This window comes from Aethalodelphis obliquidens, unplaced genomic scaffold, assembly GCF_003676395.1.
Source record: "Aethalodelphis obliquidens isolate GAN/ISIS:26980383/991018 unplaced genomic scaffold, ASM367639v1 scaffold25, whole genome shotgun sequence".
Classification (NCBI taxonomy): Eukaryota; Metazoa; Chordata; class Mammalia; order Artiodactyla; family Delphinidae; genus Aethalodelphis; species Aethalodelphis obliquidens.
Genome location: NW_020837969.1, coordinates 16,899,995 through 16,925,689, shown reverse-complemented (window position 1 = coordinate 16,925,689; position 25,695 = coordinate 16,899,995). Strand labels below are relative to the sequence as shown.

Genomic DNA, 25,695 nt, shown 5'->3' with positions numbered 1-25,695 from the left:
TATTTGAGGATTTTCTTTTTGGGCGGTACTAATACAACCATATAGATACTTAACGTGGTTGAGTATCTTGGGACTAGTTTTCTACTCTCTTGACCTCTCTTGTAACTCTTGCTTTTATTTTTCAGATAATTTTATTTCCAACTACTTGTTTATTCTTCCAGATGGCTTTTAGAATCATTCTGTCAAATTCCAAGAAGAATTCCAGTGGGATTTTTCTTAGTATTTAATTAAGTTTATACATTTAGAAAAAATGGTATTATGTTTATAATATTTAGCCTTTTCATTAGGGGACATAGTTTGTTTTTCTGCTTATTCACATTTCTGTTATGTTGTTTTATAGAGTTTAATAGTGCTTCTTATATATGTTTAACTGAATCACTCTGCTGTACAGCAGAAATTAGCACAACATTGTAAATCAGCTGTACTTCAATTAAAAAAATAATTCTTCTTTACATAGGGCAAAACTATATTATTCCTAGATAATTTTATTTTTTTGCCACTGTTATAAGTGATATCATTTCCACCCAGTATATTTCTAACTGGTTATTTGTGATATTTTGAAGTTCTCTACGTTTTTAAAATGAATATTCTTTAAGAATACCACCTTTTCTCTTTGCAGTATTAATATTTGTTTCATATTTTTCTATTTTGTACAAACAATTTCAAAACAATGTTAAATAACTAATATGTATTTTGGTCTTTTATTTAAAAATTGTTTTTAAAGTTTTTTTTTTGATGTGGACCATTTTTAAAGTCTTTATTGAATTTGTTACAGTGTTGCTTCTGTTTTATGTTTTGGTCCTCTGGCCAAGAGGCATGTGGGACCATAGCTCCCCGACCAGGGATCCAGCCTGCACCCCACCCCACCACCCTGCCTTGGAAGGTGAAGTCCTAGCCACTGGACCTCCAGGGAAGCCCCGTTTTGGTCTTTTAATAGGAATATTCTTCATATCTTATTTTAAGATCATTGGCTATTGGTTTAAAATATACTTTTCAACTCTTTAGAAAATTTTTAAAGTAACATATGGGGCTTCCCTGGTGGCTCAGTGGTTGGGAGTCCGCCTGCCGATACAGGGGACACGGGTTCGTGCCCCGGTCCAGGGAGATCCCACATGCCGCGGAGCGGCTGGGCCCGTGAGCCATGGCCGCTGAGCCTGCGCGTCCGGAGCCTGTGCTCCGCAACGGGAGAGGCCACAGCAGTGAGAGGCCCGCGTACCGCAAAAATAAATAAATAAATAAAAATAAAATAAAATAAAGTAACATATGCTCATTGAGTATAACCTTTCAAAAATTTGAAGTTTTACACCTGAAAATTATATGATGTTGTACGTCAACTATACCTCAATAAAATTTTTTTTAAAAAGTAATAAATGCTATTGAAATAAACAGCATAAAAATACACATACCTGTAAGGAAGTACCAATGTATTTGTACTTTTTAAGATTTTTTTCAAATTAAGTGTTGAATTTTATCACTTTTTATTTTGAGATGATAATATTTAACCTGTTTAATGTAATGTATTATTCTAATATATATCCTAGCATTCAAATCCCCATGGGATAAATCCTGCTTTGTCATGGATGGTTAAAATCCTTTTAATATTATACTCTAGTAAGTGGGAGAAGTTAGGATCTTAGAATCAAAGCAACTTGGATTTGTATTCTTCTATGACATTTTTAGCTGAATGACCTTGACAAAATTAACTGACTTCTTTGCATGTTAATGTTAGTATTAGTAAACTGAAAAACCTATTATAATCCTGATGTCTAATGGCTTACCCTGCCCCTTGAGTTACAGATAAAGTTTATCTCACTGTCTCCCCTTTCACTCAGTCCCCCTCCAACCCGAGCAGTTCCACACCCAGTGGAAATACAAAGTCCTCTACGAGATCATGTAGAAATCTTATTTTCTCATGATCATCTATGCTTCTGAACCTTTGCTTGTACTATTGCTTCTTCCATTTCTCAGCTCTTTGACCCAGGTGTGAAATTTAGTACCTTCCTTGATTTTCACAAAATCCCCACTTTTTTTTAGTGGGGAGAATTTGTGACTTTAGTAGACTATATCAAGATCTAGGGAAAACTATGAGGTAGCAGTAATATAATTTAAAATAGGGCAGTAGGGGGACTTCCATGGTGGCACAGTGGTTAAGAATCCGCCTACCAGTGCAGGGTACATGGGTTTGATCCCTATCTGGGGAGATCCTACATGCTGTGGGGTAGCTAAGCCCATGCGCCACAACTGTTGAGCCTGCGCTCTAGAGTCTGCGAGCCACAACTGCTGAAGCCTGCATGCCACAACTACTGAAGCCTGTGCTCATAGAGCCCGTGCTCCGCAACAAGAGATGCCACCACAGTGAGAAACCCGTGCGCCTCAACGAAGAGTAGCCCCCCGCTCGCCGCAGCTAGAGAAAGCCCACAGGCAGCAACGAAGACCCAATGCAGCCAAAAATAAAATAAATAAATAAATAAATTTAAAATAGGGCAGGAGACATCGCTATGTTTAAATGTTTTTAGCCACTGTATTCTTGGTTTTTATCGGCCATTTCACCTACCTGGTCCTGTTTCTCTCTTGCTGCTTTCTTTTCATCTTGCTTACCATTACCTTCCCATTAAGACCAAACCTTTCTTCATGTTCCATGCAGAGCCATTCTACCTTCTTTGAATCTTTGACACAAAACAAATGCCCAGGTCTTTGGGGGTATTAGTTTCTTTTCGAAGAGCAGTTTTGGTTCTAGCTATTAATAACTTTTTCCTACGTGATTACTCTACCTTTTAGGATTGTGTTGAATAAATTAAATTGAATAACCTTAAAGTATGCAAGCCAGCTGACACAGTGGATATTCTGAGATTTTTCCTTCCCCTCCCCATCACTTTGGCTACTTAATGCATGCTAATCGTACTATGACTATGGCAGCTAAATCATTTCGTCTGTGATGTGTAGTTGACAGTGCCTCTTTTATTTCATAAAATCAGCTTTTCTGATATTCTTTCATATTGCTAAGCTTCATGGAATTATTTAAATTACAATTTGTTTTTATGTGTTAGGAAAGTTAGTTTTCACTTGTTTTGCAGAACATTAATTATAAAAGCCAGTATGGCCACAGGAGGAGGTCCTTTTGAAGAAGGCATGAATGATCAGGATTTACCAAACTGGAGCAATGAGGGTGTTGATGACCGACTCAACAACATGGTAGGATATCTTACTATTGATGGTGTGTCGTTGGCTGCTAATGTTAGAATGCAACTTTCCCCTGACTTAGCCAAGTCATACTCACTGAAACTCTTTGAAAACACATATTTTCTTGCTGTCCAAGATATTAAATGACCCTGGGCTATTTGTTATATTACTTTAAGACATTTTTGTTTGTAGGTAATATATCAACTTGAGTTAGCTTAAGCCAAAAAAGAGATTTATTACAAGGATATAAAGATGTTTTATGGAAAACAACTTAAAAGAATATAGCGGGGTTTTAGGAAGGGACTAGAAAATGCAACCAGAAAGTTGTCAAGAATTACTTTTTCATTACGCTGACTCTTTGCTTCTGTGTGCCTCTGCTTAACACAACTTCTTTTCACAGACCAGTTTTCTCTCCTCTCTGGTCCATGTGGTATACTATGGCTGCCCCTTCATTCTAAAGTTTTCAGCTATGGCTGCAATTATATACTGACTAGTTATCTCTTAGTTCCAATTTGAAATTTTAACATATGATTATCCCAATTTGGATTAGATATGCATCTCTTTTCCAGTCATATGTGGCCAGGATTGGGTGGGGTAAGTAGAACAAGAGGTTGGCAGGAACACCCACACATGGATTGGGGTGGAGGGACAGTTTGTAGAGAAAGGAGTTTTATTATAAAAGAGAAAACTATCCCAAAAGATTTTACTAAAGTAAAACTAAAAGACTCTTCCAATATGGATAAAGTGGGAATTTATATCTTTTTTGTTGAATGCGTTATGTGAGTATAGCTAAGTAAATAAAAATGTTTTCTAGTTAAAATATTAAGCATATTTTTGGGCTTCCCTCGTGGCGCAGTGGTTGAGAGTCCGCCTGCCGATGCAGGGGACACGGGTTTGTGCCCCGGTCCGGGAAGATCCTACATGCCACGGAGTGGCTGGGCCCGTGAGCCATGGCCGCTGAGCCTACGCGTCTGGAGCCTGTGCTCTGCAACGGGAGAGGCCACAACAGTGAGAGGCCCGCGTACCAAAAAAAAAAAAAAAAGAAAGAAAAAAAATAATTAAGCATTTTTTGTCATTTCATATTAGACCTTATCATGTAGTACATTGTTGCCTATAGAAAATAATAGTTATATTTATTGCTTACTATATGCTAGGCACTGTGCTAGCTGTTTTATGTACGTTTTTTCTTAAAAAAATTTTTTTTATTGAAGTATAATTGCTTTACAATGTTGTATTAGTTTCTGCTGTACAATGAAGTGAATCAGCTATATGTATACCTATATCCCCTCCCTCTTGGACCTCCCTCCTCCGCCCCCATCCCACCCATCTAGGTTGTCACCGAGTTGAGCTCCCTGTGCTATACAGCAGGTTCCCACTAGCTATCTACTTTACACACAGTAGTGTATTTATGTCAAATCTAATCTCCCAGTTTGTCCCACCCTCCCGTTATGTATGTTATTATTAATCGTGTTTTAAAGGTGACACTATTTTAGAGATTAGGTAACTGAGATCTTGGGAAGTTTAATAAATTGCCTGGGGTCACACAGTGGGGCGTTTCTTCCTATAACAATAATTGCTTTAGAACACAGGTTGATTCCAGATCTGTCTACCTATATATACTGACTTTAAAGGAGGCCAGTAAAGATATATATAATTTATTTCACTATTCAGTTTATAAATAATAACGAACCATTTTTAAAAACGCTTTTGAAAATATTCAGACTGACGCTAGGTTTGGAGTTTGGGTATTTGTATTTGTTAATGACCTATGATAGGAAAGTAATTATTTTCTGAATAATTATAATTTCAGCACAGTTTGAAATTTAGGCTAGGTGTAGTGGAGGGAAAATGGGTTAGTACAAGTAAATAATTGTCTCTAAGACTATATATTTATGTGAAAAATGTTTGTCATTTAAAATTTTAAGGCCAAAAATTTTTAAGTGTACCAAAATATTTTCCTGATTTGATAGAGGCCAGATTAACCTTTGCCTGTACTTTTTTTTAAAGGATTGGGGTGGCCAACAGAAGAAGGCAAATAGATCATCAGAAAAGAATAAGAAAAAGTTTGGTGTAGAAAGTGATAAAAGGGTAACTAATGATATTTCTCCGGAGTCATCGCCAGGAGTTGGAAGGCGAAGAACGAAGACTCCACATACGTTTCCGCATAGTAGATACATGACGCAGATGTCTGTTCCCGAGCAGGCAGAATTGGAGAAACTTAAACAGCGGATAAACTTCAGTGATTTAGATCAGGTTTGTAAATTATTTTAAAAATCAAGTTATGACTATGGAAAATATTGGCAAAAGACTAAATAGTTTGTCTTAATAAATTTGAGCTGTTTATTTCCTTTTTCTTAGTTTCTGTGCATATGGAGAGAATGTTAATCCGTTGTGATGGTACTGTGTTCTTTGGAGGGCAATAAAGTCCTTATTTCTAAACTTGCTGAGGACAAGTCTCTTGGGACTTTATTATTATACTATATGACTAACTTAAATGATTTCATTTTGAAACTAAATTATGCATGCTAGTAACTGAGTAAGATTGCTATTAAGCAAAAGGGAATATCCAGTTTAGAATATTTGTCATTTGTTAAGTGTGGGATGTGCTGGCTTATCTCAAGTTTAGAATAAAACAGTTGTTTGTATTTATAATCACTGAAATCAAGTTTAGAACTAAAAGCAAGTAGAAATGATAATGAACTCTTAACATTTTACTGTCACATCTGTACTTCATAGAGATAAATTTTCCAAATATGCATAAAGGTAGATTCAAGTCTGGTATGATGGTGATGATCATATATCATTTAGTCACCTATGTGTTAATTATTGAGCATTTACTGTATGCCAGGCACTGAGTTGAGTACTTTATCAGACAATGCTTCACATTGACACATCTTGTTTTTAAAATTTATTTATTTATTTTTGGCTGCGTTGGGTCTTCCTTGCTGCATGTGGTCTTTCTCTGGTTGTGGCACGCGGGAGCTACTCTTCCTTATGGTGCGCAGGCTTCTCATTGTGGTGGCTTCTCTTGTTGAGGAGCGCGGGCTCTAGGCACGCGGGCTCAGTAGTTGTGGCTCGCGGGCTCTAGAGCGCAGGCTCAGAAGTTGTGGCACATGGGCTTAGTTGCTCCGTGGCATGTGGGATCTTCCTGGCCCAGGAATCAAACCTGTGTCCCCTGCATTGGCAGGTGGATTCTTAACCACTGTGCCACCAGGGAAGTCCTACACTGACACATCTTTATGTTGATGTTCATATTAATTAACATTGATTCATTGGGTCCAAAGCCTATGTTATATTCTGTGATCAAGTATGACTAGCAATATGAGTTATAAATATGATTCATAATCCTGCTACTTCATTTAGACTAGTCTTGCTCATATTCATCATTTGAATTGTCTGACAGAATGAGGCCTAGGATGTGATAATTGAATTTTGATATTTTACTAAAAGAATTTTGTAGGTCTGAAGCTGTTTTGAACCTTACAGCAAATCTGTTTATATGCACCTTGTGAATCAATATCTGATGGTAAAACTAAGAACATTGGATTTTTTTAATTTTGAAAGATTAATGTTTGTGGGATTTGGTTTCTTTTTCATATATAGAGAAGCATTGGAAGTGATTCTCAAGGTAGAGCAACAGCTGCTAACAACAAACGTCAGCTTAGTGAAAACCGAAAGCCCTTCAACTTTTTGCCTATGCAGATTAATACTAACAAGAGCAAAGATGCTGCTGTAAATCCTCAAAAGAGAGAAATGATTGGATCAGCACAATGTAAAGAGTTGTTTGCTTCTGCTTTAAGTAATGACCTTTTGCAAAACTGTCAAGTCTCTGAAGAAGATGGGAGAGGAGAGCCTGCAATGGAGAGCAGCCAGGTGATAAAACTTCTTTCTTTTGCTCTTTGCTTTCATAAACCTCAAAGTAGATTCATTAAGATTTAAAAAAAATATTGGGTTATGCACATAGGAATTTTAGGTAGAATTAAAGTACTTCTCTGAACTTTCTCATTAATATCTCAGATTTACTCAAAATGGTGTAAATTTCTTTTTACCAAAATGATTGTAGAAATGGCATAGTAAGGTAAATTAAGACTTCTGTTCATCTGCCAAATGCTGTATTGCTAATTTTTAGTGAAGAGCAATTGGGAGCAATGTGATTAATAGATTGCTGTAGAAATTTTTTTAAATGGTTGTATAATTTTTTGAAAAAATTATTTTTCAAAGTATCTTAATTTTTAAAATTTATTTATAAAATATATAAACAGTAGAGAAATTTATATAAATGTTTGATATGCAGTTTTATAAAATGAAGTTCCCAAGTAATGAAACTAAAACACATTTTGAAATTTTTAAGTTAACAGTAATTGGAATTGTTAGTATTGCCTGTTATGTTTTGATTAAATTCTAAATTTGATTCAGATCTTTTGCATGTATGAATTCACACAATAAACCTAGAAGTATCTTTAGTTATTTGAAATTAAAATCTATAATTATAATTCCCCCCCACCCCAAATATTTCCCTTGCAGATTGTAAGCAGGCTTGTTCAGATTCGTGACTATATTACTAAAGCTAGTTCCATGCGGGAAGATCTTGTAGAGAAAAATGAAAGATCTGCTAATGTTGAGCGCCTTACTCATCTAATAGATCACCTTAAAGAACAAGAAAAGTCATATATGAAATTTCTCCAAAAAATTCTTGTAAGTTTTGGACCCTTTAAATAACGTATTGAGTTATTTTTGTAGTATATCAGTGTACATGTACTGATGACATTCTGATGCCACCCCAGAGGAGTTAATATATTTTCAAAAAATCGTGCCATCCATTATAACATTTTATTGCCCTTTTTAATAGTTGTATGATTTATACCGCTAAAATATTTCAGGCTAGAGAAAATGAGGAGGAGGATGTTCGGACTATAGATTCAGCTGTGGGATCTGGTTCTGTAGCTGAGAGCACATCGCTAAACATAGATGTGCAGTCTGAGGCTTCAGATACCACGGTAAGCGGCTTTTTAGTAATTCAAGTGCTGGAAATGAAGATATAAAGTTTTCCCCCGTTTTTCACGATGATATTTTTGTAGGCATTCCTTAATGAAAAGTTTATCTCAGGGAAGAAACCCTCAGATTGTTAATGCTGTATATATTCTTTTTGAACATGGAAGTTTAAAAGTTTTATTTATTAGCATTAAAAATAGTTTTAATGGTTGATTAAATCTAATAATATCTGATCTTCAATTTGCAGAAACCTGGTTTTTCTAGTTTGTTTCATTAAGCACAGCTTTACTCATTTTAAGAAGCATTGGGAAAGTTAAAATTCATTGTGGATGTAAGAGCTATAAGTACAGTGTCATTGCTTAGCACGTCGTCTGTTGGAAAAGTCTCCAAGTTAATTTCCCATTGAGGAACCATTTTAAGGCTGTTAGGATTCTCATTTCTCAGGCTAGCTTAGAACGGAAGCAAAACCAGGCGACTGATAAATTGAGATGAAAATGGGACAGGGTAGCATTTACTTTGGGATTTATTCCAGTGAGAAAAATACTATAAATTCTAACTCTGCAAAATGGAATGTATCAAAATACTGTCTTTTGGAAAAATAATCAGAAATTTACAGAACTTTGAGGAAAGATTTATAAAATAAACTTAGTTCGTAGAAGTTAGTATGAAACTAGTATACTTCTAAGCATTTTAATTTTAGCAGATGAACCTACAACCATGCATTAGTAAACTTGAAAGTCTGTTATCAGTAATGCCTTTCTTGTGAAAGGATAGCCACGTGTATCTTTTGTGTCCGAGGTATGTTCCAAAGTACCATTCAGCATTAGGAATTTGAGGGTTTGTTTCCTTTTAATATTGACCTGCATAGTTTCCTGTCTGCCTCCTTTCTCTTCCTTGCCCTTCCTGATTTGAAGAGGAAATTTGAATTTTTTTTCTCTCCATTATCTCCACCAGGAGATGCTCAGAGGGCTTGATCCAAATGGTTGTTGAAGAATGGATTCTACTGCGGGGAAATTGTTTTTCTATTTACAGTGGTGCTGGGACTAATTTCTTTCTCACACTTCATTCCAGCAGAAGTGGAAGGGTTGGGGCATGTCGGTAAAGGAATTCTGTTGGAGAGGAGTGGGAAATGATATAGATGATTATTATAACTTATATGCTAGTGTGTATCGTATTCCCCATGATGAGAATTTCTTTCATATCATTAAATCAGGAAATTTTGAAAGTTAATAACAGCAGAATAAATGTTGAAATATGCTTCAGCAATTGTTGTATAGCTTATTGCCTAGGATATGATATTCACTTAATTATAATAAGCCCAGAGTCTAGTCTATAGGAATTTAAAAGTCTAACTTAAAGTTTTATTGCCACTTGGGGGAGGGTGGATTGATTTTCTGAAAGATGGACTTGTAATTTTTTATATTTATTTACAAGACTGGCTTATATGTTAAACAGGAGTTTGTGTTAAGAAATTAATATGTTACACTATTTAATAAAGGAGGCATCTTTTAGTCTGAGAATTCGGCCGTGCATTGAGGACAAACTAGGGAATTCAGCTTCACAAGAACAGGTTTCAGACATTGACGTTACAACAAGTCCAAAAGGGAAAGGTGACAGACCTCCTCAGAATGACAGGGAACTGAGGCCTAATAGGAAATATAGCCGAAAACGTGGATTTCCCTCAAAGGTATACTTCACAATATTAACTTGGGAAGTCTCTAAATGAGCACCTCTTTTGTTCATATTTCCTCTCCTTTATTTTCTTTTTTGTTGTTGCTATTAACTTTTAAATATGTACGTTAACATGGTTAATTGTACTGTAATTTGCATTAGTAAAATGCTGTCCCTTAGTGTTTTTTCCTTTTCTGCTTTCTTATTCTCTGCTCCATGGATTATGTGTGGCAGCTGTTTTTAATTTGTATTAACAAAGGACTTGAAACTTAATCCATTTTCCTTTTTTTGCTGTTGAGAACTCAAAATATAACACATTCTTAAACCTTGACCATTAGTTGCCTTTTGTTTCTGATATTTGTGTTCATGGATTAAGATGGTATTTTTAAGTTTTGTCTTATTTCCTGTAGTCATTCATTAAAGAAAGAAAAAATAGAGCAAGCAATTAGCTTTCCTGTTTTTTTAATAATGAAATATTGGGTTGGCCAAAAATTTGTTTGGGTTTTTCCCTAACATCCTATGGAAAAACCCAAACGAACTTTTTGACCAACCCAATATTTTTAGTGTTTTTTTGTTTATATTTTTCTTCCCATTGGACATCCCTTCTTCCATTCTATTTTTAAAAAAATTATCCAGTTGACTTGTTTCCTGATGTTTTTGCTACTTTTTTCTCCAAAGTTTGCTGTAAATGTTCTTTCTTTTAATTTTCCATGATTTGCATAAAGACACTCAGGAAAGGTTTAAAGACAACTATTTGTGTAGTTCCACTTAAAACAGTTTGAAAAAAAATGGCATTTGTAAAAGTGCTCATATTTGACAGGAGTAAAGTACTATTTTAATAATTGAGTATAGATAAGACCAATTTCCTATGTTTTATTACTAGCTTATTACCTAGGATTAGGCTTTCCTTTCTGTTATGTACATATTTTATATTTTTTGTGGCGTTTAAAAATGACAAAGTTTAACCTCTAGATATTATGGTGTCTCCCCGCTCTCCCACAAGAGTTTGAAGATATAGTTTGAAGTCAGCTATAGTGATCTTACTATAAAGTGTTAAGCAAAAGGTGTCCCAGTTCAACAGAATAGTAAAGTAGCTGATTATTTTTAAAACTACTAGCATTGGAGAAGAGAAAGTGAATGGGGGGAAATAGATCCTTTGGAACTTAATGTTCCTTTCTTAAGTCTTCTGAATAGTGACAAACAGAACTTGAGTTGACAGTTACTACAGCATAGCATCTTCCAGTTTTACTTTTTTCCCCTAAGGCATTAGGTTTGCTTTTAAAAACCACTTTTCTGTTTTAAGTTTCTTTGAATAATGTCCTTATAAATATTATTTTCTCTTGAACTTCTTTCTGGAGTTTATTTTAATTTGATTCTTTTTAATCTTTTGATTCTTTGGGCCATCCTAGGGTAATTCTATCAGTACTGTGTTCATAAAATGATTTCATTTTCTTAGAAAAAACCCTAATTCCCACTGACTGACTTTATTCTTTCTCTGTTATGCAGAATCTGTTGTTCTCCCCACCTACCTTCATTCCCTCCTTAACATCCTTTCAAAATGTAGTATTCTGTTAGAAGACTAGGGAAAAAAGTTGGTGTCTTAACTGAGGTTCAGAGCTTAAAGCAACCTTGTGAGTTGCAGCTTGATAGGAGATAATTGATATTCTTGAGTTGCCTACAAGGGCAGAGTCCATTTTATGAAATATTTTATAGACACGATGACGTTGCATAATTTTTAAAAAGAGCTTTCCCTGAATACCCATGCCCTCATTGTTTTCCCATACTCATCTTTCCCCCACACTTAATCTCAGCTCTTAGAGCATTCATAAGCTTTTAAAAATACCATCTACTCATTTTTTGCTATCGTTTTTATCATTTCTAGTTACTTCATGTGGGCTAGATTTGTCTCCCAAACTAGACTATGCTTCTTCAGAGATAGTTTTAAATACAGAAGACATAGTCTATGGATGTAATTTTGGGGCAGATAGTATGATGTGAAAAAACACTAACCTAGAACTTAGGAATCTGATTTCCCCTCACTGTGATATTGGATAAATCACAGCTTTATCTTCTCTGGGCTTATAGTTTCTCACCTTTCAGATGACAAAACTTAGAATACATATTAACTGAAGTACTTCTCAGCCATAAAAATATATTTGGATCCATGAAGAATTATTGGAAGAACATCAGTTGAGTAGAGGAAAGGAAGACTTAGGGTTTTCTGAAATGTGTTACCTGTATGCAACTCGAGATTTCATGCTTAAGTTATTATTTTTTTTAATTTGTAAACTAAGAATGTACTTACTGAAAGTGACTCAAAACGTTTAAATGAAAATATGTGTTTGAAGGATGCGTATAGTCCTGGCCTCCTTTTTTGGATTTCTATTCCATGTACCATCTTCTTGCCATGTTTTTATCCCCAGGTATTTTTATTACCATTTTCTCATCTTCCCTTTCTTTATATTTGATTGTAGTTCCACCCACCTCCCTCAGTTCATCTTTTCAAATTATTAGTCTGAAATGTTATTTATGTGGATGGAAAAGTTATTAAGCAGTAATAAAACTCCACTAATTTCAAAAATTGTTGGGAATTCATCTTTGGATTAGTGAAAAATCTGAAGTTCAGAATTCTTTATAATTAGAGTATCAAAGTTTTGCAAATAAATGTGACTAACAAGGATTAAAGTTCTTTTTAAAAGTTTGCATTTTAAAGGGTAAGAAACCATAATATTAAATTGTTTAGTAAGTTCTTCAAAATTAGATAGCTTTAAGGTTAGCTTGAGGTCTAAACTATTTTTGAGATGGGAGGATTATGAATTAGATGGAGATAATGCATTCTTGATGGTTTTCTTTTTTCCTAGATGACTTTTTGCCTTATTTGTGTAATGTTTCTCTTCTTAGTCATTTATCACTGATGCTTTGTTGGAGTATTTGATTGATGTCAACCTGGAGAGATTTCTCCAAGTTGTTCCACTGAAATCTGTACCTGATTGGGTTTGGTTTTATATTTTACCAGTGACTTTGATGAAATTAATTTGGATCAGATCTGAGATGGCTACCTATCTCAGATTGATAGTTATCTCTCACCCTTCAAATTATTTTTTCAAGATGTAAATAGTCTTGAAATGAGCAAGAACTAAGAAGATGAATTTTCATAGGAATGAATGTAATGTTAACTAGGTAACTCCACTTGTATAAGATGGGAGAGAACTGGGTAAATTGTACTTGATTTGAAAATGGCTTTAGTTTATTGGAAAGTCTCCAGTAAATACTAGCTTAACCAAGGTACATTATTTCTCTTCCATATTCATAAAGTCTAGTTGGCCAGTCCTGGATAGAGCACTGACCTGGCTTCTCTGATACCTACATCAAACATTCTAACTGTAGTCTTCTACTTCCTATTTGAGCTTCCTTTCTTTGAGTTCTTAATTCTGAGCCATGTAATTATTTTTATTGCTTGCCAAGTTATCACAGTTACTCATTCTTATTTACAATACTAATGAGTCCTACTTGGGGAGGTAAAGAGAAGAGGTTTTTGCAAAGTATTGTTAAGGAATGTTACCCAGAAGAGAATTTCTCTGGAGCCGTCTGTGTTCTCCATAATTTTTCTTGGAATCAAATGTACATAGGGAGAACAGATCAGTTCATTTTTACTTTGAAAAGAAATCACTGAGGTTTATTTTCCTTGTTAACTTTGGTCAGAGCCAGGGGAGATCATTCATTTAAAGTCTCCAATTTGGTAGCAATACAAATTTAAAATTGACTATCTCTAAGTTAATAGAAATATTTTATGTAAATATTAGCTAAAATCATTAAACTTTTAAGATACAGAATTTTTTAAAAGGCAAATCAGTGATGAAAAATACCATTACGGTATACAGTTCATGCATAATTTGTCTTATTTATTGTTTCCAGGTTGTATTTAACTTTCTCTCTTTGATTAATTGACTTTATTTTTTCTGGTTGGGTTACACTTGAATAGTTTTAAGATTAACATTTAAAATTTTATAATTCCTTATAAGTGGCACCTATTTAATCTGTTCCTCTTTTAGGCAAAATGTTATCTTTTGGGGGGAATTTCAAAGTAATTTATGTCCTCAGACTCAGCATTAAATGAGCATCTTTTGAAAGAAAAAATAGTAATGATATCTTTGATGCAAAAGATAATATTTTTTCTTTACTGTATGATAATATAAAGTGATGCAAGTAAATTAAAGCCTTTCACATCAAATAATCAAATAAAAAGTATATTTTAAAAATTTCCATCCGTAGTTAGAAAATAGTTGGTTTGTTTTTGTTTTGTTGGTTTTTAAACATCACTTCTAGGAATGGGGCAGAAGAGTTTTTTAGTCTGTTCTTTCTCCAGGGCTACTTTTAGGGCATTAGCCTGGTATGATCTGCTCTTCCTTTTCTGTAAGGCCTGGTCTGGATCCCTCATTCTTTTGTGTGTGTGTGTGTGTGTGTGTGCGCGTGCGTGCGTGCGTGCGTGCGTGCGTGTGTGTGTCGGCCTTCCTGTCTTCCTTTTTGTATGCCTTTTCTTTTATTTTCTTTTTGTTAATTCTTCATGCTAAGCATATGCATATGGTCTTTTACCTTGAAATTACCTAACTATCTAATTCTTAACATGACAGGCTGTCTCTGTGTCATCATTTTCTTCTTTCTCTTTTTCTTTCAAGTCTGTATCTAGGGTTGTATATTTAATACTAATTTATTATCTATGTATGTACCTTGCCGTTGGTAGTTGAAATAGGAACATGGATTTTAAAAGATATAAGCGTTGTTGGTCTTATTTTTCAGGCCAGAGATCCTCAGCAGGAGCCTATGGAAGAGATAGAAAATTTGAAGAAACAACATGATTTATTAAAAAGGATGTTACAGCAGCAGGAGCAGCTGAGAGCTCTGCAGGGACGACAAGCTGCTCTTCTTGCTCTGCAGCATAAGGCAGAGCAAGCTATTGCTGTGATGGATGATTCTGGTATGCCACCATCTTAGAATGTTGTTATAAGTAAGGCTCAATAAATAATGATATGATTGCAAGGTGGATGCTGGTTATTATATAATTAGATCTTGATTGTTGTCTAGTTTAGAAACCTACATGTGAGGCTTACCCTGTCCTGTGCTTTTCTCTGGTTATGCAGAAAAGGTTGCAGGGACAACTCCTGGCCATCATACTGTACCGTGCAGACAGCCAGCTCGCTCTCCTTTTCATCAGAGAGTACCCTTAAGAGGTAAAAGGGACAGGATGTAGTTCTGTTTTTGTACCTCAAATTTATAGGGCTCTTGTTGCTTATATTTCTGCCTTTTGTACTTTATTTAACTAGGATTGCTGTACTTTGCTTGCCTGCCAAGGAAGGGTTAAAACCTTAAGTGAGACAGTGAATAAATGTAAGGTTCTTTGGCTTCTGACATGAGTAGTGAGGTATCAAATTGTATGCACTAGTTCCTTTGAACTAAATTTATATCCTATCCAGTCTCCCTGAGACTCAGAAATGTTCTTTTCTTTCTCCTTCTTTCCCTCATACCCATGTATCACTTAGATGGAAATTGTATTGAATTCTTTTTTTTTCATTTTTAAAAAAATTTCAGCTTTACTGTGGTATAATTGACATATAAAATTATAAGATATTTAAAGTATACATCTTAGTGATTTAAGTTTTGTATTTTTGGATCTTGTTTAAGAAACCTTTCCCCATCCTTTGTATTGAATTCTTTAGTATTGAGTCTAACTTTATAGTTTGTCTTGTTATTGGCAAACCTACGTGTTTAATTTCTCATTAAGTTGAAAACATATTGTTACTTATTAAAACTTAAAGCCAAATTATATTTTCTAGTAGTCTGTCATTACAGTCTAATAATAATTTATCTCCTGTGAGCTCTCCATTTTAGGTCCTTACTGTGGTTACCCTGTTGTTACTCAATTTATCGTGTTGTCCACACCTAGCCCACTGGCTCAGCCTTCTGATCACTGTTATATGTAATTTAATTTTGCATTTCCATAAGGAACTTTATGACTTGCAAGTAACTTACTCTTTTGTAATAATTATATAGTCGTATAGAATATATATGGTATAGTATATAATAGTATACAATATGCAAATTTTCATCCCCATTTTTCCCTTGCAAAATTCAAAGTATCATTAGCTGTTAGATTTAGGAAAAAACAAAATATTTTAACAATGACAAATACAGTTCGGTTAATGACCAACTTTTAAAATATTTTTCAAGATTGGAGTATCAGATTTCAGAGACTTTCTTGTGATAGTTATGTTATTTCAAATAGTTATATTTACGTCATCTCATTTGATCACCACAAAACTGTAGGTTAGTCGCCAGGGCTTTTTTTATAATTCTCACTTTAGAGAGAAGGAACTCTAACACAGAACTCGTGACTTGCCTAGGCTTATATGGAATTTTAGTAGAATCAGATTTCTTGAGTTCCAGGTCAGGGGTCTTCTATTTCTGAATACAAACCTTTATTTTTAAGTAAGCAGATAATCTTTCTTTCTTTCTTTTTTTTTTTTTAATGTACTATTATGAGACAAGTACCAGGAGAAGAATAAACAGGAGTTAAAATTCGAATTTATTTTATGTACTATTTCAAAAAGAATTTTAGGTTAATGATTGAAAACAGATTTTCTCTTGCATTTATGAGATTTTGCAGAAGAATACTGATGAAAAACAAACTTACAGTAATCTTTAGGTATATAAGAGAGGCAACATAATTGTCATGGGAAAGAGTGTTCCTTTAACCATTTAACTAGCAAGTTGTGTGTTATCTAGACTGTAATTGCTTTTTTTTGTCCCCAAGTACTTTGGACTGGATACATGGGAATCTACCCTGCCCTGTAATTCTAATTTCTCATTGAAAAAGCTAATATTTTCCTTCAAAACAGAAACAGTTTATAGTCATTGTCTCTTTTAGAGCTGGAAAGATAAGCATGGGGTGTTTGAGTAATAGAGAGTAACTATTATGAAAATTGTCATCAGAATACTGCCTTAGGAAGATAAAAACTGTGGTCTTTTAGTATGACTTGTATCACAAGCAACTCCTTCAATAAATTATCTGTTCTACAGTAGGGGTCGGCAAACTATATATAGCCAGCTGGATTTGGCCCACTGCCTGAAATAAGATTTTATGGAACACAGCTATGTCCATTTGTTTATGTATTGTATATAGTTGCTTTTGCCCCACAGTGGCAGAGTTGGGTAGTTGAGACAAGAACTATATCTCCACAAAGCCTAATATGTTTACTATCTGAATCTTTAAAAAAAGTTTGCCAGCCCCTGTACTACAGCACTGATTCTGTTGGGGAGGTGGGGATTGAGACTGGTCAGAATTAGCTGTGCTTTTTCAGACGAACCACTTTGCCCGCCACGCCTCCAACCCAACCTGGTGGACCTTCCCACACCCAGACTCTGTTGAGTCACTATTCTTAATTGGGATGTAACAGTATCCCTCCTTGAATGTTGGGACAGAAAAAGATGAACCACTATACTAGAGTTTTGTGAGTGTCCCTTTATTTTCAGGTTAGGTGGAAACTTATAAAATGATTGGTTGACAGATAAATCTGAGGGTTAACTAGTTTCAAATTACGTTGAGATTTTTTAAATTTCTTTTTTCCCCCCAAATTTCTTTTTAGCGTCTCAGAAGTTAAAGTGTTGTTTTTTATTTATTTGCTTTAATGAATTATTAAATTATTTGCTTGAATGAAAGTTGTTAACTTCCTTTCCAGCTGTAACAGAAACTACAGGTAGCCTATCTGGAGTCAGTATCACATCTGAACTAAATGAAGAATTGAATGATTTAATTCAGCGTTTTCATAATCAGCTTCGTGATTCTCAGGTAACTTCATTTTTTTTGTATACTGGATTTAAAATCACATTAACTAAAGCAGTGCTTCTCAAACTTTACTGAGCATACGTATCACCTGGCATGATTGTTAAAAAATGTAGATTTCTGGTCAGTGGGATCCCCCCACCTCCAAAATTATGATTCATACATTTGGGGTGGGCTTCCCACCATGTGATTCCAGTGCTGGAAGTCTCGGGACTATGCTTTGGGAAACACTAATTTAGAGGAAATATCTACTTGGAATGAAGTGATTAGTGAAATTTCCCCTTTGTATGCTCCTAGATGACGCATTCTTATTTCACCTTTAAGATTGTTAATAGTCACAACTGTTAAACTTAAGTTAGTGTGAATCTATGCTTTTGCAATGTTTTACTAACAATTTTAAGGAAGTTCTTAAGTTTAATTTCAGAGTTAATAAGTGTTATAATTTGATGACCTTTGTAAATAATGATATAAATGCAAAATTTTAGTCTGTTGAGTGAGAAAGAGTGAATTAGTACCTTCCACTGGAAATGGGTATAATTGACAATGCATTATCTTCTGTCTGCTGACCCAAGTTTAAATGAAAGAAGATGATCTAACTACTTTGGAGAGTTATTTAGCAATATCTAGTACATTTTTTCTAGTGACCCTGCTCAAAAGGAGATGCATACAAGAATGTTCATGGCAGCATTGTATTAATAGCAAAGCAGAAACAATCTAAATGTCCATGAACAGGAAAATGGATTAGTAAGTTATGATATATACATAGAGTGAAATCCTGTAACCGATTACAGGAAATGAACCAGAGGTAATGAATGAAAATGCAAGTTTAAGAAGGATACCACTTAGCTTATGTTTTAAAATGTGTAGAGTGTGTTTTTTTTTTTTTTTTTTGCGGTACGCGGGCCTCTCACTGTTGTGGTGTCTCCCGTTGCGGAGCACAGGCTCTGGACGTGCAGGCTCAGCAGCCATGGCTCATGGGCCCAGCCGCTCCGCAGTACATGGGATCTTCCCGGGCCGGGGCACAAACCAATGTCCCCTGCATCGGCAGGCGGACTCTAAACCACCGCGCCACCAGGGAAGCCCCAAGTATTTTTTTTTTTATGGATACCTTCATAGGTATTACAAAATAAAAATACGTTTGAGAATGGTAGGTGTCTAATTCCAGATTGTGGTTATCTCAAGAGAGTAATGGGGTCAGGATTTCTATGTATAAAGCTTTAGCCATTATCTGTAATATATTTCTCTTAAAGAAAGAATTGATGCAAATGTGGCAAAATACTAAAATTTGACTAAGCTCAGTGCTGGTTACTCATTATATGATTCCCTAATCCTTAGTGGATTTTTTAAATGTTTCATAAATTTTTTTTTTTAGTAGCAAAGAAGTGATAGGAGAAACTGATAGGTTAAGAAATTAAAGTTTATGATTGTGGTTCTAAAAAGATGGCAAGAGAATGAGATTTTTGAAGGTTTATTCTATATAAAATATGGCATTTCTAGCACTTAATTTAGATCCAGTTAATAACATCCAGTGAATCCCCACTGTGTAGTTATGTGTGTCTATAAAACAGTATATATATACTGTTATATAGATATGGTGGCACATCAGGGAATAGTATGTATATAATTTGGGAATAGGAAAGGCATATATACTTACCGACCAGCACAACCTACACTAATGTTTATCTCTTTTTATAAAGAATATTTATGTATTTTTGGGACTTCCCTGGTGGCGCAGTGGTTAAGAATCCACCTGCCAATGCAAGGGACACGAGTTCGATCCATGGTCCAGGAAGATTCCACATGCTGCGGAGCAACTAAGCCTGTGGGCCACTACTACTGAGCCTGCACTCTAGAGCCCACGAGCCACAACTACTGAGCCCACATGCCACAGCTGTTGAAGCCCGCCTGCCCTGGAGCCTGTGCTCCACAGAAAGAGAAGCCACTGCAGTGAGAAGCCTGCGCACCACAGCTAAGAGTAGCCCCCGCTCGCCACAACTAGAGAAAGCCTGCATGCGGCAACGAAGACCCAGTGCAGTCAAAAGAAAAAATGAGAGAGAATATTTATGCCGTTTTAATATATGATCCATTTTTAAAAAAATTTTATTTATTTATTTTATTTATTTTTGGCTGTGTTGGGTCTTCGTTTCTGTGCGTGGGCTTTCTCTAGTTGCGGCGAGTGGGGGCCACTCTTCATCGCGGTGCGCAGGCCTCTCACTGTTGCGGCCTCTCTTGTTGCGGAGCACAAGCTCCAGACACGCAGGCTCAGTAGTTGTGGCTCACCGCGGCATGTGAGATCTTCCCAGACCAGGGCTCGAACCCGTGGCCCCTGCATTGGCAGGCAGATTTCAACCACTGTGCCACCGGGGAAGCCCTATTTATGCTTTTTTTTTTTTTTTTTTTTTTTGCGGTACGCGGGCCTCTCACTGCTGTGGCCTCTCGTTGTGGAGCACAGGCTCCGGACGCGCAGACTCAGTGGCCATGGCTCATGGGCACAGCCGCTCCGCGGGATGTGGGTTCTTCCCGGACCGGGGCACAAACCCGTATCCCCTGCATTGGCAGGCGGACTCTCAACCACTGTGCCACCAGGGAAGCCCAATTTATGCATTTTTAAAATGAGATTGCAAACTTTAGTCACCTAATCTTTCTTTTTTTTCTTTTTCTTTTTTTTTAAAGCCTCCACCTGTTCCAGACAATAGAAGACAAGCAGAAAGTCTTTCATTAACTAGGGAGGTTTCTCAGAGCAGAAATCCATCAGTTTCAGAGCATTTACCTGATGAGAAAGTCCAGCTTTTTAGCAAAATGAGAGTGTTACAAGAAAAGAAACAAAAAATGGACAAGCTGCTTGGAGAACTTCATACACTTCGAGATGAGCATTTGAACAATTCATCCTGTAAGTAAATCTAAGCAGTGTTAGGTAGAGGACACGTAAGTATATATGCCAACATGTAATAATTCCTTAGTAAATATTTGGTGAATGAATAAACACATAGTTACTCAAGAAAATTATAATTTTTGTGGGGAAATAGGACTTGTATGTGAAAAGTTTTTAAGTAACAAGGCAATGTATGGTAAAGCCAAATAGATGGTAGATCTGTTCTGTAAAATTCAGAAAAGGAAAAGAATGAATTTGGGCTTGAAAAATTGGTAGGATTTTATTTTATTTTTTATAAATTTATTTATTTATTATTATTTTTGGCTGTGTTGGGTCTTCGCCGCTGCACGCGGGCTCTCCCCAGTTGCGTTGAGCAGGGGCCACCCTCCGTTGCAGTGCTCGGACCTCTCACCGCGTGGCCTCTCCTGTTGCGGAGCATGGGCTTCAGGCACGCGGGCTTCAGCAGTTGTGGTGTGCGGGCTCTAGAGCACAGGCTCAGCAGTTGTGGTGCATGGACCCAGTTGCTCCACGGCATGTGGGATCTTCCCGGACCAGGGCTCGAACCCGTGTCCCCTGCATTGGCAGGCAGACTCCCAACCACTGTGCCACCAGGGAAGCCCGGTAGGATTTTAAATAAGGGAAAAGTATAAGAGAAGGTAACTGTTAGACACTTTGACATAATAATACTGCACTTTTTCGCATATCCAAAATTTTTCCTTAAGGAAAAGCTAAACCAAATTAGTACTTTGATTTTAAAACTATGAAACAGATTTAGAAAGTATTTATACAATAAAAACCTGAGATATGAAAAACTTACTTAGTACAGAAAGTCCCAAATATTCCCCATTTTTTAAAATACATAAATAGTTAGGTGGGACTAGGAAAGGCATATAGTCATCCTAGGTATACTAGTTAAAGAGTTATACAACTATCCCTCAGTATCCATGGGGGATTGGTTCCAGCACCCTCACCCACACCCACACCCACACCCACACCCACACCCCTACGGATACCAAAATCTGAGGCTGCTTAAGTCCGTTATCTAAAATGGCATAGTATTTGCATGTAACATAAGCATATCCTCCAGTACACTTTAAATCATCTCTGGGTTACTTACAATACTTAATACATGTGAATGCTATATAAATAGTTACCAGCATGCTGCAGATTCATGTTTTGCTTTTTGGAACTTTATGGAATTTCTTTTTTCCTGAATATTTTCTATCTGCTTTTGGTTAAATCCGCAGATGCAGAACTCTTGGATATGGAGGGCTGATTGTACTAGTTATATAGGAAAGCCAATAGTCATCTTAGTTATACTGTAGGAACTGTCTTTTTTGCTATACAGATTACTTGCCTTTGTCTAATTCAGATTCAGTTACTAGTCCTCACTTGGCCACCTACCTTCCCAAGCCTGGTCTCTGCCTCTTACTCAGACGGTTGCTAGTAGGAGCTGTAGCATTGGGTATTGGAATCAGTAGGGTCAACCCTAACTGGTCATTATTCTTTAGCATTCCAGATGCTGTCTTAATAAAGAACAGACAGGGATAGAAACATCATCTCTGGATCCCTGTACTTCACCCTAGTTGTCTGCCACCTTCAAAGAACTGTACTGTTTCTGCCCTGAGACGTGCTCCTTTCTTTTCCCTGACTTGTGCTGCTCCTCGGCCTCCTCTAGAGTAGAAGCTAATCCCAGTGCCCATCCTCCCTAAACAGATGAACACAGCCAAGAAAAACTTAGTTTTTCCAAAGTTGTACTCAAACGCTTGTGGTCAGTTTTACACACATAATTAAAGTAGCACTCTGTCTACTGATGACTAAAAAATCATATATTTCTCTGGGAAACAGAGTGAAAGCAGAGCAAAAGGTAGAACAGTCAAGGAATAGAGAGAAAAGACTACTGGAAACCAGCTGTAACAGTGGATAACGTGAGCAATAAATGACGATTGTCACTGAGGAAGAGATAAATGATGATAGTTTTAAAGTGGTAGTGGACTTGCCTGGTGGTGCAGTGGTTAAGAATCTGCCTGCCAGTACAGGGGACAGGGGTTTGAGCCCTGGTCTAGGAAGATCCCACATGCCGTGGAGCAACTAAGCCCATGCACCATAACTACTGAGCCTGCACTCTAGAGCCTGTGAGCCACAACTACTGAAGCCCGCGTGCCTAGAGCTTGTGCTCCGCAGCAAGAGAAGCCACCACAATGCGAAGCCCGTGCACCTCAACGAAGAGTAACCCCCCGCTCACTGCAACTAGAGAAAGCCCACACGCAGCAATGAAGACCCAACGTAGCCAGAAATAAATAAATAAAAAGAAAAAAATAAATAAACTGGTAGGAGAGAGAGAAGCACAAAGATTCTTAGTCTTCATTTATTACCCATGAAAGCATAAGATATCTTTGTCTGATCTGTGTGGACAGAAAAGTAATTAAAATGTAGTTCAAGAGCTGTCTTAGAAGATTAATCATCATCTAATAAGAAAATTTTATTGCTGAGTAGTATTCATGGTATTATGTACCGCAGTCACTTAAACAATTTTGCTTTATCTTTTGGAACAAGAAAAGTTCCATCTTGGAGACCAGATAGAATCCCTCTGGACTGGAACATTCTCAAGGACCTAATCAGCTAGGGTTGCCCTGTAAAGATTTGTAGATGGTGTGCATGCACATCATATGCAGTGGCTCTGTTTAACTTAACCTGGAACCAAGTTTATCAGAGGAGTACTCTCGTTACTTTCTCAAGGTAGAATATCGTAGTTCTTGTTGGTTTCCATCTTGTCTTTCCTTATTGTTTCCTTTCTGTTTTAACTGTGTTTGGTTGAAAGACATGTTAATAAACAAGTGGCCTGGTTATATCCTTAAGTTTCACATTTTAAAGCTGCAGGATTTAAGATGTTAATGACTTTTACTTTTTATTTTTCTATGAGCCAACTATGAATGTGTTGTTTGATGCTGTATTTGTTTACTTATGGTAACTGGTCTTTTTTTTTTTTTTTTTTTTTTTTGTTTTTTTTTTTTTTGCCTCCCCACAAAGGAGTGTGGATCAGAGAAGTACAACAGCAGCTCCCTCTGCTCCTGTAGGCTTAACACCAGTTGTCAATGGAGAATCCAATAGCCTCACATCATCTGTTCCTTATCCTGCTGCTTCTCTGGTTTCTCAGAATCAGAGTGAAAATGAAGGCCACCTAAATCCAACTGAAAAACTCCAGTAAAACATTTCTACAAACATTGTTTACATAGATTAGAATTGAATAATGGGGATAAATCTTGGGGGTTTTTTCTTTGTTGAAAATTCTGGAAAAACTGAGTTAATTTGATATGATAAACATTCTTAAGTGGTATGGTGGTAGAATAAGTGTGTGTGTTATATGTGCATCTTTGAGTTGTCCTAGAGAAATGAGACATTGTAGTAACATGTAATTTCTATAGCTAATGTATTCCTGTTTTCCAAATAAAGGGACTACAGTTAAAAGATTTCTGTATTCAAGTGGTTTAGAGCCCAGGCTCTAGAGTCAGACAGCCCTGGAATTGTATCTCACAAGGTTGTGTGACTGTGGACAAATAGCACCCTCACTAAGCCTCTTTTTCTTCACCTGGCATAATATATTTGTTCATAAAGGTGTTTTAAGGATTAAAAAACATTGGCATAATTCCTGGGACTCAGTAAAAATTCAACAACCTAATTATTCTTTTTGGTAAACATGTTATATAGTATGGTAACTGGTAGATCTCTATATGTTGTAGACAAATTGGGAACCTTCTGTGAATGCTCAGGAATGCCTGCATACCTGATTTGCCTAAGAGGTCCTATTTTAATGGAATATTTAGTACTTTACATTTTTGATACTTATTAAGAAACATAGGAATATTTTTGACATTGAGACTTAAGATGTTAACATCTATACCTGCTTAAAGTGAACACTTGGAAGAGGGTTTCTTATGCTTTTGTCCGTAACACAACATAAGTAAATAAGGTGATGAGATTTTGAATAACCTATACTTGAAATTACATTCATTATAGTCACATCCCCTGGATATTTGACTGGGTTTATATTTTGTTTGTGCTGGCTGCTACTGTATGAAAATAGTGTATGCTTTATTTTGCTAAAATGGGTGTTAATATAAATGTTTTTGTTGTTTATCAGGAAGTTAAATGAAGTTCGAAAGAGGTTGAATGAGCTAAGAGAATTAGTTCATTATTATGAGCAAACATCAGATATGATGACAGATGCTGTAAATGAAAACACAAAAGAAGAAGAAACTGAAGAGTCAGAATATGATTCCGAGCATGAAAATTCTGAACCTGTTACTAACATTCGGTAAGAACTTTTTTTTAAGTTGTTTTTCTAACATATTCATCCTAACAATACATTTAATATGAAACAAAAGAAACCTCAGTAGAGTGCCTACCGTTTGCCTTTTATTTAAGCTTTTCTCCTGTAAGTCTGCTGTTTTGGTTAGTGTACTCTTACTTGTTCTATAAAGAAAAACAAATAGGGAAGTATTGAACACAGTAGTTTAGTAAATTTGCTGTTTGTTAGATCAACTAAAAGTTAATCATAAGAAGTACGTAACTTCATTTTCCTACCTCTTTATTTTTAGGTGTAGTTTTGATTTTTTTTTTGGTTGTAATTTTGATTTTTTTAGATGTTTTTCTTCTTAAATGTGTGAATAGGAGAAGTTAGTGAAAAGCAAGAGCCGTTTATTTAGAGGATGAATTTAAATGGGGAAATAGCCAATGATGTTCATAGTCTGGAATTATTTTATCAGCAGTTGTAAAACTTTGATTTTTTTATTATTACATATATTTTTTACCTTAAATAACTTCAGGTTGTTTTCTTTCTTTTAGAAATCCACAAGTAGCTGCCACCTGGAATGAAGTAAATAGTAATTCTAATGCACAGTGTGTTTCTAATAATAGAGATGGGAGATCAGTTAATTCTAATTGTGAAATTAACAACAGATCTGCTGCCAACATAAGGGCTCTAAACATGCCTCCTTCTTTAGGTATGATTGACTCTATTCACAGATAATTTTACCATATTATTCTTGGGCAGTGGAATTCCTTTCTTTTTTTTTTTTTTGCGGTACGCGGGCCTCTCACTGTTGTGGCCTCTCCCATTGTGGAGCACAGGCTCTGGACGCGC

General features: G+C 36.0%; 1 protein-coding gene across 1 annotated transcript in view; it reads left to right on the top strand.

Moving 5' to 3' along the window:
* The window catches only part of PCM1 (pericentriolar material 1), an 88,540-nt gene that overhangs the window by 8,546 nt on the left and 54,299 nt on the right, over positions 1 to 25,695 (top strand). The window contains exons 3-13 of the mRNA XM_027122677.1: positions 3,075 to 3,192; positions 5,188 to 5,433; positions 6,784 to 7,053; positions 7,705 to 7,875; positions 8,061 to 8,177; positions 14,641 to 14,818; positions 17,577 to 17,686; positions 20,354 to 20,570; positions 23,570 to 23,756; positions 24,694 to 24,867; positions 25,398 to 25,555. Coding sequence (XP_026978478.1) covers positions 3,097 to 3,192; positions 5,188 to 5,433; positions 6,784 to 7,053; positions 7,705 to 7,875; positions 8,061 to 8,177; positions 14,641 to 14,818; positions 17,577 to 17,686; positions 20,354 to 20,570; positions 23,570 to 23,756; positions 24,694 to 24,867; positions 25,398 to 25,555 — 1,924 coding nt within the window. The 5' untranslated portion in view covers positions 3,075 to 3,096. The remainder of the gene's footprint in view (positions 1 to 3,074; positions 3,193 to 5,187; positions 5,434 to 6,783; positions 7,054 to 7,704; positions 7,876 to 8,060; positions 8,178 to 14,640; positions 14,819 to 17,576; positions 17,687 to 20,353; positions 20,571 to 23,569; positions 23,757 to 24,693; positions 24,868 to 25,397; positions 25,556 to 25,695) is intronic.